The sequence below is a fragment of the Diabrotica undecimpunctata genome, chromosome 1, assembly GCF_040954645.1.
Source record: "Diabrotica undecimpunctata isolate CICGRU chromosome 1, icDiaUnde3, whole genome shotgun sequence".
Classification (NCBI taxonomy): domain Eukaryota; kingdom Metazoa; phylum Arthropoda; class Insecta; order Coleoptera; family Chrysomelidae; genus Diabrotica; species Diabrotica undecimpunctata.
This window is the reverse complement of record NC_092803.1, coordinates 59,089,117-59,105,880: the sequence shown is the minus strand read 5'-3', so window position 1 is coordinate 59,105,880 and position 16,764 is coordinate 59,089,117. Positions and strand designations below refer to the sequence as shown.

Genomic DNA, 16,764 nt, shown 5'->3' with positions numbered 1-16,764 from the left:
CCAATTGATTGTAAGTACTCTCATGTGGGAGAAACAGCAATATCATTAATTGTCAGGATAAACAAAGGCAAACCCATCAGCAGGATTCATTTGGCATTGGTTGCCAATACTAAAAGAAGAAGTCAAAAACAAGAACTTACCAACAATAGCGGATTAAAGAAAGTCGCAGGCATCTAAAATTTTTATAGACGATACATATGCACACAATAAACAAACATATAATCTACGTAAGCACACATTACAAAAACAAAATAATATAGAAAAAAAATACAAAAACAGTCAGAATTTGGTATTCTGAGAGATTTGAGTGTTGGCTCTTACGGACAATATAAAGCAAATACAATCACAGCCAGCTTCAGATGCGAGTAAAACGATAGTTGGTCATATACTGTTTGCATTTGAACTTAAAACACTCCATTATACAAGAAGCACTTGCATTTCTGTAGTAACTTTCACTAATTTTTCCTTGATGACCATTCCAGAAAAATTCGGACGTTCTTCCAAAATATTTGACGAATACAAAACTTCTTTTATATCTTTTTCTCATATTTACGTAAATGGATGGAGACCTATTGAAACCCCACCAGATAATAATTATGCACAAAAATACCGGGATTATCGGGAATCACTAATACGGAAAATGTATGAACTACCGGATGTAAAAAAACTATACAAAATTTTCAGAATTTAGCAAATGTTTAACCTATTCAAATAAATTATTAAATTTATTGTTACGAGTACTGTAAATATAATAATGAAACAGATATTTCATTATTTGCAAAAAAAAACCAAAGATTTAGAAGCGAATGTCTGATAAATGCCCATGGGTATGTAAAAAATAATTAAATAGAAATTTCGGTATTATCGTAATTAAATACCCATTTAGAGTTGTTTTCCTGATAATAATATCTACTAATTGTTACCCGAGTGGGTATTGTAATTAATAAATAAGAAAATAGCTTACTGAAGAATGGCAGTTTGTATAAAAGGTTTTGTTTTGTGTGTGCATTTGAGAAGGCAAGTTAACCGATCAAAAAATAAGTGCAATTTATTTTTAAACTTTTCTATATACTGTATCAAAACAAGGACAAATCTTAGATTTGTATACGCGACCAATTATTTTAAATATGTTGATATACAACAAAAAAAATTCCGATCTGACTCTAACCCAAATTGTTTCTACAACAAGTACAGAGCTGGGTGTTAGCGACAGTACAGTCTGGAAAATTCGTCACGAAAGATTGGGTCATAATGCTTGCCCAAAATTCTTAAAAACCCATGTAAATGGACTAAGAAGGAAACCAGTCATGAGTTTACTTACAATGAGAATATAAGGAGCCAATTGAGTGAAGGACTTGTCCACATGGAATTTTTCTTAACATACCTCCCACAATTAAAGCTATCTTGGATGCTGTTAGTTTACACACAAACATTTGCCTAAATTTTCCAAAAGTAATCTTTACCGACTATTGCGAAAGATTAACTTTGTTTATGAAAAAGAGGAAAAAAGTAGTAATGATGAAACGTCCTAGCATAATAAATTGGAATCATAAATTTTTTAGAAAAATACAGAATTATCGATGGCAAGGATACAATCAGGCAGTAACCGCAACAATAATAAACTTAACATACAGAAACTAAAGTCAGAAGAATCAAAAGAAAATCTAAAATACGAAATGAACACAAATCTAGATAGAAACCCAAGAAATAATTGCAACGTAGAATAGCAGTGGCAATTCTTCAAAACCTCTATATTGGAGCCAAGTAAGAAAGTACTTACAACAACCAAATGTAAGGAAAAAGAATGGATGACCGAGGAAATTCTAGAGTTGATGAATGAAAGGAGAAAACACAAAACCATTAATACGGCCCGCTATAAACAGCTTCAAAACCAAATAAGAAGAAAAATTAGGGAAGCTAAAGAAACCTACTTCTCTGAAAAATGTAAAGAAATAGAAGAACTGCAAAACAGATATGACAACTTTAATCTACCTACATAAAAAAGTCAAAAAACTAGCCGAAGTAGGAAGTAGAAGAACCTCGAATATATTGCTCGACAAAAATGGTAAGATTATATTGGAGACAGAACAAAAACTACGATGATGGAAAGAGTACACCGAGGAATTATTTCATGACCAGAAAAAAGCTGGTACATCTGTAGATAGCCAAACGGTAGATGTAGACCCAAAAATAACCAAATCAGAGGTTAGTCAGGCATTAAACTCAAATAAAACCAATAAATCTGCTGGTCCAGATGAATTACCAAGCGAGCTATTAAAGTTGGTGAATGAGAAAAACCTAGACATAATAGTAGAACTGTTCAACGCTATCTATACTACGGGAATCATCCCTAGAGAAATGTTGACATCAGCATTTGTGTGTTTGCCAAAGAAAGTGAATGCCAAAGAGTGCAGTGACTATCGAACCATAAGCTTAATGTCACATACCTTGAAAATTCTGTTGAAAATTATCCACGCCAGAATTCACACTAAACTGGAGCTGGATATTAGTGACACACAATATGGGTTCCGCAATGGTATGGGTACCAGAGAGGCACTATTCTCCTTCAACGTGCTGACGCAGAGATGTTTGGATGTTAACCGTCCTCTTTACGTCTGTTTTAGAGACTACAATAAAGCGTTTGATAAAGTAAAACATGACCGGCTCATGAAAATTCTAAAAAATAAAAACCTAGATGAATGAGATTTAATGCTAATAACAAACCTTTATTACAATCAGCGAGCAATAGTACGAATTGAAAAAGAGACATCTGAAGAAATGGAAATAAAGGGAGGAGTCAGGCAAGGCTGCATACTATCACCTCTATTATTTAACGCTTATTCTGAAGAGGTAATTCGAGAAACTCTGGAAGATGAAACAGTCGGCATAAGAGTAAATGGAGTCTTAGTTAACAACATCAGATATGCAGACGATACAGTAATAATAGCCGATAGTTTACAAGACCTGGAAAGACTCATAAGTAAAATAGTAATGTGTAGTAGGGAGTACGGACTCTCGTTCAATATCAAAAAGACGAAGTTTATGAAAATTTGTAAAAACAACCATAATACTAACGAAATCTTGACAGTAGAAGGCCAGCATATCGAAAGAGTAAAAAAGTACACTTACCTAGGAACACTTATAACAGAAAATAATGACTACACTGCAGAAATCAAAGTCAGAATCGAAAAAGCACGTTCTAATTTTATAAAAATGAAAAAGGTCCTATGTGGCAAAGATTTAACATTAGCTCTTTATGTACGCCTAACAAAATGTTAGTTATACAGTGTACTATACTATGGAATGGAATCATGGACGTTAAATCTAGACACAATGAGACGACTTAACGCCTTTGAAATGTGGACCTATAGAAGAATTATGAGGGTTTCCTGGGTAGATATAGTTACGAATAATGAAGTACTGAGAAGAATAGGTAAAGAGAAGGAAGTTGAACTTACAATTAAGGAAAGAAAGCTACAGTATCTCGGACATGTGATGCGGGGCGAGAAGTATAGCATCCTACGACTCATAATGCAAGGAAATATAGATGGCAGAAGAAGCATCGGAAGAAGACGAATTTCATGGCTCAAGAACCTGAGGGAATGGTTTGGATGCAGCTCATAACAACTTTTTAGAGCTACTGCCTCAAAAATTAAAATAGCTATGATGATTGTCAACCTCCGTAGCGGAGATGGTATCTGAAGAAGAAGAAGAATGATACAATATTTTCTATTGGGATAAAAGCTGGGTAAATATTGGACATACAGTAAATAAAGTATGGACGGATTCAACCATAACCAGTTATAAGGATGCATTTTTAGAAGGTTTGATTACTGGTCTAAAAGATCCAAAACAAAGAGTTTCGAGATTAGCAATGGATCTGTTAGGGGTTTTGTACCAAATTTAGAATGTGTATTTTTAACAAAAAAAGATTCAGGAGACACTATGACGAAATAAGTCATTTTAAAGATTGGTTTGAAAATAAACTAATCGCAAACCCCCCGAAGAGAGAGTTAAATGTGATAGTAATGCATAATGCTCATAATCAAATTCAAGAATGGTTACGAGAGAAGGATATATTTTTTAAAGAAGATTATGTAAAGTCAAAACAATTGGATGTAGCAAACAGTTACGCAGATGTACACGATAAGTATAACATCGATGCTTTGGCCGAGAAATACGGTGTAGAAGTACTACAATTGCTTACCTATATACCTACCACAAGTTAATTTTAGAACAAAATTCAGAATATTAAGAGACCAATAAATATATGGATGTGAGATTCAATCCAGAGAAAGAAGAAGAAAGAAAAATAAAAAATAAGACTAGATTTATTTGGACGCATAAAAACATAACGTAAGAAAAGCAACTTTTCCATAAGTAAGCAACAATTTTGTTACAAAATAACAAAGATATTTATATATTAATCAAGACGTTTACGTCTGCTTTATATACTACAAAACGACGAAAACTAAATCCTGGACAAGATATAAGATTAATATCAAATATATATACTCAGTGACATTAGAAGTGTTACACCCAGAAAAAATAATTTCTTGAACTTAATTTTTTGGCAACATGGTAGATTTACATCAAGAATGAAACGATAACGTTGTCAAGAATTTTTATTAACAAGTAATCAAAAAAAAAATTAATAATGTGTTTGGCAACCCCGCAGCTGAATACACTCCTGTATACGTCTAGGCATTGACAAAATGAGATGATCGATGTCTGCTTGTAGCACCGCGTTCCAAACAACTTAAACTTCATGTATTAACCGTGCCAGAGTCTGTGGAGGAAGGTGCAAAGTGGACAGTCTCCTTCCCATCATATCCTATACATGTTCGATAGGATTTAAATCCGGAGCCCGGGGCGGCTACGACAAAACATTAACGCCAGCTTCTTGGAGAAAGTGCATAGTTTGACGAGCAATATGGGGATGCGCGTTGTCTTGCTGAAAAAGGACGTCTTGGCGGCCGTCGAGATAAGGCAGAAAAGAGGTTTGTAAGATGTCATCATCATAACGTGCAGCTGTCATATTGATTCGAATAAATACAAGTGGTGATCGGCTACCATAGGCAATAGCCCTCCAAACCATTACTCCAACTGTCCTGTGTACATGCCTCTCAACAGCAAACCCGGTATCTCGTCGTTCTTCACGATGGCGTCTTACCATGCTAACCATCAAGCATTCCTAAACAGAATCGTGATTCATCACTGAATGCTATATTACGCCATTCTGCCATACAATACTGCCGTTCTCTGCACCAATTCAAACGTCGATGACAGTGGTCCACAGTCAAAGGAAGCACTAGTCGTGGGCGGAATGATATCAGTCCAAAGGCTCGAATGCGACGGTATAATGTACTCATACTAACAGGTCTATAAATTACCAATTTGACGCGTAGTAGCAAAACGGTATCGCAGAGCCAGTAATCTAAAGCGCCTATCTTGGCGCTCTGTGGTACGCATCGGTTGATCAGTTGGTCTTCTTCGTGTTCCTCTACCTTCGTTTGTCCACACAAAACAGACACGCATAACCGTCATTGCCGTACAATTAACACGACGGTCAACTTTGCGTTATGACAAACCCATATCTCTATACGCAATAATTCTACCCCTGTCAAAATCGCTAACATAGTGGTAATTTTGGTGTCTTCGAACTCGAGGCATTTTTTTAGACTGAATACAATTAGACTGAGGAATAATCACTAAAAATTTCTATACGAACCGGTTTTTACAAATCGGTCTCTTCACAAAAAAAATTTAAAGATAAAACTTTATTTTTACAAAAAGTAGAAAAGATAAAACATTGGTATTGTTATCATAGCATGATTTAAATATAGTCATTATGTTGCCAAAAAATTAAGTTCAAGAAATTATTCCTTCTGGGTAACACTTCTAATGTCACTGAGTATACATATCAACAGAGAGCCGTAAAATTGGGTATAAAATATCGGAATAATTGAAAATTGTTCGTGAATTAAACAAGGATGTATATTGTCACCTCTTTTATATAACGCTTACTCTAAAGAAGTCGTACTAGAAACTATTGATTTAAAGACAAAGGGGATAACAGGGTTAATACAATAAAAGTAACACTGCAGTTAATACTCAACGCAAAGATCGAAGGAAAAAGTGAAATTTGTAGAAAGAAATATTCATGGCTCCGAAACCTTTGACAATGGACTGGTTTATTAGCAGATTAGTTGTTACGTGCTTTCTTATTTCTCGTTTCGGTCTGACTGAAATAGGATTTTCCGCAATATCTTGTGACAATTTGGGGGTAGACACAAATTGGGATTCAGATGACATTGTTAGTGACTTTATAAAATGCGTAACCTTTTTTGGATGTTGCTAGAAAGGTCACCAATGAATATACTGCGAACGGCAGCCATATGGTTGGTGGAGAGCGAGTGGTGGGGCTTCAAAACTAGCTTTTGGAATCGGTATGTTATATAACAGAAGAAATTAAAGATAAGATAAGATAGGATAGATAAATAGATAGAAATCGATAAAAGATAGGAAAGATAAATAGATAGAGAGAAATGTATTTAAGGTTACTATATAAAAGTAGATGAAGATAGAAAAAGGGCGCCACTTAACTTTTTGTAAATAAAAGGGGAAAGCTAAGAAACCTTAGGTGTCGAAGGAATATAAGAAACAACAAACTATATTCTGAAGGCCAAATATGTAAAAGATATGGAAGTTTAATTATTGGTTAAACATGGTCAACGCACTATATAAATAAATGCAAAGTATATTCGGCGGAAATAGTCCACTCCACAAAAGAAAATCACCCTTTCCCTCCACTAAGTGTCATCTTTTAATCGGTTTTGTTTGTAAAATTTGCAATAAAGATCTATGATCTGTTTGCAATGTAACTGATGGCAGACCGATAGCATATTTTGAAAATTTATCTATTGCCTATTAACCTTGCTAATGACTAATATAAAGCTCTTTACTTGAAATACGCTACTTCAATCAATACCGCTGCCGCCATGTTTAGTCTGGGTTCTTAAATAAATAAAGTTACTATTTATTAAGATTGATTTAGGATATTTTTATTATTTAAGGTTGAACACGTACTTTGTAAGAATCTTAGTTCTTTCGCAGAATCCTAACCTAACCTTATACTTTATACATTTCATGTCCTCCTGCCGCTATATGGTAGACAACCATTAATACACTAACACAATACAACCGAATGCTTAAAAAGATAAAATAAATAAATAAAAATAACCAAAAGTATAAAACTAGTGGTAATACTATGCAAAGATTTGGATAGCTCTTAGATCAGAAGTATCAACAGAAGCAGTATTTAACCAGTACAGAGAATGGAGTACATTCTGGAAAACAAGGATGTGATGCTGTAAGCATTTCTCCAGATGAAGGGAGCGCTCAGCAATACTCCATTTAAGGTAACCATGTACGCTGCAGGTAGATAGAATGCATACTAAAGAAAGGCTGCTAAGTAAGATGGACCATATCAGCACAGGTTACCAGTAGATGCCCGTAGAGGGTTAATTGGGACTCTTTATTAGGAACAGAACAGGCCATCAAATGTTGGGCTATGTTAATGATTTTGTTATACTAGCAAAAGGCAAATTTAATGCAATAGTCAGGAATAAAATGCAACAGGCACCGAATATACTATCAATATGTACGAAAGAGGTAGGATTATTCATAAGTCCTCAAATTTCCAAAATAATAACCTGAACATGGAATTATTCTGAAAGTGGAAGGAGAGGGTAAATATCTCGGAATTACAATAGATTCGCTACTTGGAACCAACATATAAAACGAACGCTCTAGAAGAGTGTTCAAATATTCATGGTGACGTACTTACGGAAAAACATGAGGACTCGGATCGGTCATGATGTATTGGATATACAACATATGCATTTCTGATATAGTAAATAAAGGTGCAATAAAAAAGTGCACACTCTTGAAGCTAAGCAATGTTTGAAGACTTACTTACCTCAGCATAATGGTGTTACGAGAAGCACTCCAACTGCATCAATTGAAATTCTATTCCTTTTCCTCCTTCCTCCCTTGCTTATCATAGTAAAGGAGACAATAAATAATAAGTTTATATAAACTGCAAGAAAACCTATGCAATGTTCATGTAACATCATGAAAATCGCCGAGGATCACATATTGAAGATGAAAACTGCCACATATCCCCTATATATAGAATCAAGATACCTTTCCAGGTGAAGCTAACAACAAGCAAGATATAAAATGATCCCAGAAGACATCCACAATCTGGTGACCACAACTGGTACATAAATGTTTTAAAAAAGAAGGATGGTTCGGAGACAGGAGTATACACTGGTGATAAGAACAACCACAGTTCAGTTTCACTGGAAAAGCACACATCTGTATTCCAAGCAAAGGCCTATGCAATCTATGCAGTGTGCAAGGATAAACAAAATTAGGAGTTATGCAAACAGGCGGATTAATATCTATACAGACAACCAGGTAGCCTTGAGAGCTCTAGCCAATCCAATTACATCGAAACTGGTATAGGAATGTCGCCAAGAACTTCACAACCTAGCGGACCGCAACAGTGTAAAATTTGTTTGGGTACCAGGTCATCAAGGAATCGACGGTAATAAAAGAGTCGATAAACTTGTCAGTAAAAGATCGATAATAACAAAAAATGATCGGTTATAAAAACCGATTCTAAATGTACCAAAAAGCACAATGAGAACTGCCCAAAATGAATGGGATCGCAGCCTTAAAATAAAACGACGCATTGAGATAGCCAGCAAATGAAAGCAGTATTATGCAATGGAAAACTGGGGATTGAAATTATAACTAGAATATTAAGATGCTACGTATTATCTGCCTATTTATATGGAGTTCAAGCCTTGACAATTACGGATGCAACTGAAAAAAGACTTGCCAGCTTTGATATAGGGTGTTCGAAGAATGTGGAAAATATCATAGAAACAACACGTAACAAACACGGAAACAACAAGTAACAAACACAGATACATTAAGAAAGAAAAAAAAATACCTACTTAACACTATGAAGGAAAGAAAAATGAGCTACTTTGGTCAAATACAAAGAAATGAAAACTATGAGTTAATTTGATTAATTATACGAGGGAAAGTGGAAGGAAAAAAGGACCAGAGAGACGACACACGTACTTTACAGAATACGGTACACGAAGAAAAAGAAGAATAACCCAAAAGACCTCTATAAACTGGCGGAGGGTAAAAACATTTTGGAATGGATGTCGTAAAAGAATATGGAAGGTAAGCATAATAAGCCTAAAGGCTACAGTGTCACCGGAGAATGTCTTTAGGCGGCATCCAAAGAAAAAAATAGGACGAAGGTGAGTGCATCACTTTTTTATTCGGCTTTTATACCGAACGATCTGCTTTATAAATTTCCACTAGACCAGCGGACCAGTGGACCAGCGAAAATAATTATTAATCTAGTACAGCACTTAGTCGTGAAGAATCAAAGATAAACTGTAGTTCTCATTCGTTTGTATACAACACGATATAAATACACAGGAACCCATCCTTAACTCCAGTGTGGCACATCATTTTACTATTTTTATTGGGAATAAGCCACCATTTTCCTTACAAAATAAGTTTATTAAACGTTTAAGAGAATTGTTCATGTAATTTATTCATTAATAAGCATTGATTAATATATATTTGTGTATTACTCAAATGTATGTGTATTTTTAGAGTGTCCTACAGCAAACCAACTGCAGTAGAGATGGTGAATTGCTTGCCAATATCCAAAAGCAGCATTCTATGGCCAACGGCGTTCCCCAAAACTTACTTACTCTTAATAATAGCAACCATTCCAAAAAACAAGGTGTCTCAGCTGAATCTAGTGAAGCAACTGGAGAAGCCGTCAATATATCCATTACAAAATTTGACAAAGATTTCAGGTAATTATTTAATACACTTTATCAGATTTGTATAACTTAATTTTTTACCAAAGGCGAAAAAAAACTTTAAATAATTATTATTTTATTAGATCATATTAAATAGAAACACAAGCTGCAGAACAAATAACATACTACACAAAGATATATCCAAATTGCTCATAATATGGTGCTAATTTTCTATATTCTCATTGTAATTTGTTAAGTAATACTTTCGGGTTTAGCCACTATATTGTTTTACTACTATTTTCTTTCTATATTATTATACTATATTTTAGATCCAAACAGCTGATCAAGGGAGCCATTATGGACAACAGTTTCTTAAAGCATTTGGACACATCACAGGTACGGGAGATGGTGGATGCAATGTATGCGAAAGAATTCTCAGCAGGCTCATTGGTCGTAAAAGAAGGCGAAACAGGAGTGCATTTATTTGTTTCTGGTGAAGGTGACTTTGAAATCATTAAAGATGGTAACGTTCTGGGCCTCATGGGACCAGGAAAGGCATTTGGAGAGCTCGCTATTTTATATAACTGTACAAGGACGGCATCAATACGAGGTAAAAATGTTTGGGGATTTACTTTTATGCTTCTCAGTGTAATTACCACTTCTTGAGTTTTACCACAGATAATGTTTTACCAAAGATAACAATTTTTACGGAAAAATACAATTCGGAAATAATTCGCGGAAAGTTGATATTTTAAATGACGCAACACCTGGTAAATAACATCCTTAATCTAATTCGCGTAACAGTCTTTTCTCATACACACATCTGTTAAAATGGTAGTTAAACGTAGATTTTGGTTTATGTATTGTCTCGCTAGTAAAAAACTATCTGTGATATTTTCAGCCGTTACCGATGTGAAAGTATGGATATTAGACCGGAAAGTCTTTCAACAGATCATGATGAGGACTGGTTTGCAGAGACTACAAGATAATCTCAACTTTTTAAAGTCTGTTCCGCTTCTGCAGAATCTCAACAATGACGTGTTGGCTAAAATAGCAGACGCATTAGAAGTGGTGAGTAAATATAATATTTTAAATTTTATCACTACCGAAATCAACTTAATATAGTATACTTCAGAGTTATTGATGCGAGTCCGTTGCAATACGCAAATTACTCTCAAATTATGTTTATAGAGGTATTTGATATTTTTGTAAACTATGTAAATGGTACAACCTACGTTTCTATATTCTATTAGTTCGTATTTAATGGTAAATTTCCCATAAAGTATATAATAACACATTGTGTGCTTGTCACGGTCAGTTTCAAATTTACACGTCACGTACAATCTGATTTAGTTTCTGTGAATTAATGTGAGTTAATCTCAACCTATAATACTTATATTTAAGTCAAATCATAATAAATACATATAAAGTATAAATATATATCTCAAAAAACAAAATTTCGAAAAACAAAATGCAAAGATAGAAATTAAACTTACCTTACATATTGTACAGCTATTACTTACTATTGTAATAACCAGATCACAACAGAAAGAAACTAAAGGAATAATTGAGACAAATTAAATATCCAGGGATAACTATACAAAGCAGATGAAACGGAAGACATAAGGGACACACTAAGAGTTGTTGTTCATGAAAATCTCAAATTTGTAATGTTCGTCGTAGAACAAGACCAAAAAAATTTCAGAATAGGAAGAAATGTCCCAGATAAGTGATAATAAACAAGGAATTTATTCATCGAGTACCGGCTGTGAGTAGAATACATCAGAGAGACGCATTATCCCCTTTCTATTCCATATATTCATGAACAAAATATGTTTCAGAAAAGATTATCGTTGTAGCAATGAAAATCGTCACTCATAGACTTCATCTTGTGCCATTATATAGTCCAGAAGATTACACTCCAAAAATAGGGTGTGGAATTTTATTTGACTAACCTTGGAAAATTGTTGAGAATCTCATCTGAAGATTAAATAAATATGTTACAAGATTCCCTGTTACAAGGGGCTAAACAAAGGTTCAGTAATTACTTCAGTAATAAAGGACATCTTATGTTAAACTTAGCCCCAATGCAGATATATATTGGAATATAGTAGGTGACAAAATGTGACATGGACACTACATATAAGACACGGAAAGCCTGCAAAAACGCCACAAAAGTGGCTGAAAAAGTACTAAGAATGAGCAAAAAACAAGTAAGTATACTTAGGACACTCTATTAAGATATGTGTTACAGTAATATCGCAGTTGCATAAGTCAGAAGATTTGATTTGGAGATTAGGTAGCTGTGGGTTACTCTGCTATGATCTAACACTCAGATGCAAAAAAATTCAACGGAGAAAATTTTGGTCAAATTCAAAGTATTTCAGTTTTTTTTAGCTCTATTTTGATGATTTTTTAAGCAACTGTGTAAAAATTTACAAATTTTAGTTTAGTATAGTAGGATGTTTAATAAAATTTTGTATTTGACTTTACTATACGGGGTTAATCGAAAGGTGGATTTTTATCCTAACTTTGAAACATCCTGTAGAATAATTCCGTTAGCGGATTTTCGTAAAACTTTGTTTTTCGGTTGCAACCATGTTTTCTAAGTATTATGATTTTTGTTCCATGTGAAAATTTAGATTTGTTCATTTTTACGAGAGAAAATGACTTTGCCACTCACAATTTACTTTTCCTATTATTACCATTATCTTTTGTATTAATTTGTAATACGACGATGGGGGCTTTGGTAACTGATATTGAAGGAACGTCATATCAACATCCCAGAAGCACTGTATTTAAATAATGATTAAAAGCAACGACATGATCTTGGTTTTAATGAACAATGATAACAATAACAAAACTTAAAAAACAACTTAAATGTAAGTTAACCTAAGTACGCAAATAACAAAGAAAAACTACTAAAAAATAGCCTCCCCTAGGCTCTATAACTGCCTATACACGTCGACTCATGCTGTCTATGAGGTTGCGAATACCATCTTGCTGGATGTTTTGCCATTCCTCTGCTAGAGCCAAGCGAAGTTCGTTAATTGAGTCTGGTGCGACTCCGTGACCTCTAATATTTCTACCAAGCATGTCCCAAACGTTCTCTATTGGGATCTGGCGAATACGCTGGCCAGTTCATATTATTAATACCAACATTATCTAAATATTGCGTGGCACACATTACAGAGTGGGGTCGCGCATTGTCTTGCATTAATACAAAATCTTCGCCGAGAAAAGAGTACTACGTGATTCGCTAAAATTTCCTCAATATACCGGTGTGTAGACAACGAACCCTCAATAAATACCAACTCAGCGCACTCCGCACTCCGCAAATCTCTCTCGAGTTCGACGCCATACTCGTTCTCTCCCATCTGATGAGTGAAGACAGTATCTCGACTCATCCGTAAAAATAACATTATTCCATTGACCTAAATTCCAATGTAAATGATCCCTAAAAAATTGTACTCTAGCCACTCTGTGCCGTGGAAGTAATTTGGGTTCAGTTGCTGGTCTGCAACTTTGCAAACCAAATTCATGTAATCTTCGACGAACTGTAAAAACAGTATGCCTCGAAACTCTTGAAGCTGATTACTTGTTTGCGCCGCTGCTCTGTTGACTCGTATAAAACGATCATCTTAATCATAGGTAAACAAAATGTAAGTGTCAGTATGACATAATGATAACAGTCACCAAAGCCACCTCGTCGTATTACAAAATAACTCCAAAATAGACATATTTAAAAAACAAATCCCACTAAAAAACCCACTCCGTGGGTGGCAAATTCATTTGGCTGTAAAAAATAAACGAAGGCATATTTTGTCATTAAACAAAAAACACAATGCTTGGAAGACATGGTTGCAACCGAAAAATAAGGTTTTACGAAAATTCGCAAACGAAATTATTCCACAGGATGTTTCAAAGTTAGGATAATAAAGTTAGGAAAATAAAGAAAATACTCATTTTCTTTCCACATTTCTTCGACGGTCTATTTTGAGTTAGATTTTTAGTTTAGTTTTTCTTTTACTGTTTCTTTGTTGTTTTAATTTTTTTTAACTCTTCACCATACGTAATGGTATCCACCAATTAAATATTTATAAAGGCCCCAAGAGACCGCGGGGTCACATTTCTTCTCATTCCGTTTATATTTTTATTTCTATACTCCCACTTTTGAGTAATTTTCTCTGCCAGTTTCTTTTGCTGTGGCAAGGGTATAATCCCTTAGAATTAACCAGCTCTCTGGGGCATCGTTTAGGCCACACATTTTCTCATATACTATTCATGCCACGATGATGTTACACCTAAGGATTGGGGAGCGCACTAGTCACAGAGAAATCTCACGTATGGTGATCCAAGTATGGTTTATGTATTTTTTGTGTATTTTGTGTATTATTTGTGTATTTTAATGCACAACTTTTTTGTGTTTAACTTAGCACTCAACATAACATAACTCTAAGCATTTTTTATACTAGAGTAATAAATTTTTAGGAATTCTAGTTCTAAAAGGTACTCTTAGTTTAAGACGGTAGGATACACCATTTTCTAGAAAAATCGATTTGAAAATTTTTCGTGTTTTCGTAATGAAAATCAAATTACCAGGTACCTTCATTATTGTTATAAATTATCTTTTGTTTCAATAAATGCATCACACAATTCGTAAAAAAAAGTTTGGGAAAAGAAGCAAAAAATCAAACTGAAACAAAATTTTATTTAAAGTGTTTTAAAACAAAGTATTTATTACGATGGAACGAAACTAACAAAAAGAACCAGTATCAAAAGTAGATAGTGACAGAAGATGCTCGATATAATGAACATTAGTCTTTATGCATAAATTTGTTCTTTTTCCTAGAGAACGCCAAATTCTTGCAAAAATTCCTAAGTTATTTCTAAATTCCTTGCAAGCATCTTGTATCCTTAGCCAGAGTTGTCCACTATTTTGTATCGGAACGGAACAAACGTTTTTATGTATCATCAAACACAATGATCGTAATGATTAAAATTCGGCGACCTTGCTGGCCAAGCAACTGGACCACCTCTTCTAATCCAGTGGTCTTCGTAGTTATTATCAAGAAAGTCTCGTACATTCCTGCTAAAGTAGGCCGGACAGCCGTCATGTAGAGACCAAAAGTTTTGCCGAATATTTAAAGGCACATCATCTAATAAATCACGTAAAACATTTTGCAGGAATTGTAAGTAATTTAACTTTCATTTTCAATTTTCAAATCGATTTTTCTAACTATTGACTTAGAGTACAAGTGCCTTTTAGTACAAGAATACCTGAAAATTTAATAATCTAGTATCACGAATGCTTAAAAGGTATGGCCTAAAAGACAAAAACATTATGCGTTAAAATAAACGTTGACCTGCCGAAAACGGAAGCCTATTATCGGTAATAGAAACTAGCAATTTATGAAATCGATTCAACTTTAGGGGATAAATAATCGTATCAGTTTTTGTTTTTCTATATACAAGCGTTCTGAAGGTATATATGAAAAACTAATTACAAGGCGCCATCTTCGAAGAGCTCTAGCTCCCTTAGAAAGCATTTTCAGACTACACGAATTGGGTCAAATTGTCTTAAAATTATCTGAGGAATCTCCAGTCTTCGTTTGTCAGAAGAGTTTTGGACATACTGTGTTCTATAAGCCACTAAAAGGCGCAGCATCAAGGATGAGGACTTCTCTACATTGCTCTTTCTAGCTCTTTCTTTTTTCTTCTATTAATTTCTCCTTCCACCTTCTCTCTCTTGTCGTTTCCTCATTGCTGAGGATCGTGATTTACTACAATGCGGGCTGTCAATTCTCTCCATCTCTTGCGATTTTGGGCTGCCCTCATGGACTCGGAAAACGTCTCTCCAGTGGCTTTCTGTACTTGATCTGACCATCGGATAGGTGAGCGTCCTCTGCCTCTACGTCCTTCTACGTTTCCGCACACAATTAGTCTTTCTAAGTTGTCATTGTCTCTTCTCGCAATGTGGCCAAAAAACTTTAAAACATTTGCAAGACACTGAGAGGAGAGTCTGGTCTGAATGTTTAGCTCTTCGAGAATCGACTGATTGGATCTGTGCTCCGTCCACGAGACGCGTAGCATTCGTCTCCAGCACCACATTTCGAATGCGTCAATCCTTTTCCTATCCTCTGATTTTATTGTCCATGTTTCGGCACCTTCCACCTTACCCATTTATAATCTTCTTTTAACCGCTGTCTATACCTTTGTTGCTTTTGCCTATATGCATTGTTTTTCTTTTTTATATTTTGACATTCCTCGTGAAACCGTTCTGTTTTTGCTAGTCTTTGATTCCTCTGTTTTTCTGTGTATCTAGAGTTTATTTAGCGGTTTTATGTATGATTTTTTTACACTCTTCGTATTATTTATTTGGATTCTGGCAAACTTGTCAATTTTTTAACTTTTAAGATTTTTTATACCAAAAGAATAATAATTAATATAGATTTAATATACATTCAGCTCCGCCACTGATCGAAAATGTCTATTTATGAAATATGTTTATTTCATATGACGTGAGACATTTACATCAAGAATATCTAATTAGACTATTACTTACTTATCGACAATTCGACACTTTACAGTAGCACTAGCCACTTATTAGTTTATTGGTATTCAGGGTTTCTGGTTAATATTTCCCCTACTGATATATTTTGTTTTTATTTTTACATTTTCTAAACGTAGGATAAATGCTGCTTCCATTGAATATACTAAATGAAAATGTTATACATTTATAGATAATATCTATTTGACTGACAAAGCTTATACTATAATTTCTTAATGACAAAAAGTTCCACACTTAGCCCTAAAATATCTATTTCATAAACCGTACACAACAATAAAAAAAAACGTTTAAATCGGTCATTTCAGAAACAACACGAGTCAGAAATAA

At 34.4% G+C, this 16,764-nt stretch overlaps 1 protein-coding gene across 5 annotated transcripts in view; it reads left to right on the top strand.

The window, feature by feature from the left end:
* Positions 1-16,764, top strand: part of Pkg21D (Protein kinase, cGMP-dependent at 21D) — a 149,242-nt gene that overhangs the window by 113,793 nt on the left and 18,685 nt on the right. For all 5 annotated transcript variants that reach the window (XM_072543078.1, XM_072543087.1, XM_072543096.1 and 2 more), the window contains 3 exons: positions 9,712-9,920; positions 10,196-10,476; positions 10,768-10,937. In XM_072543078.1, coding sequence (XP_072399179.1) covers positions 9,712-9,920; positions 10,196-10,476; positions 10,768-10,937 — 660 coding nt within the window. The remainder of the gene's footprint in view (positions 1-9,711; positions 9,921-10,195; positions 10,477-10,767; positions 10,938-16,764) is intronic.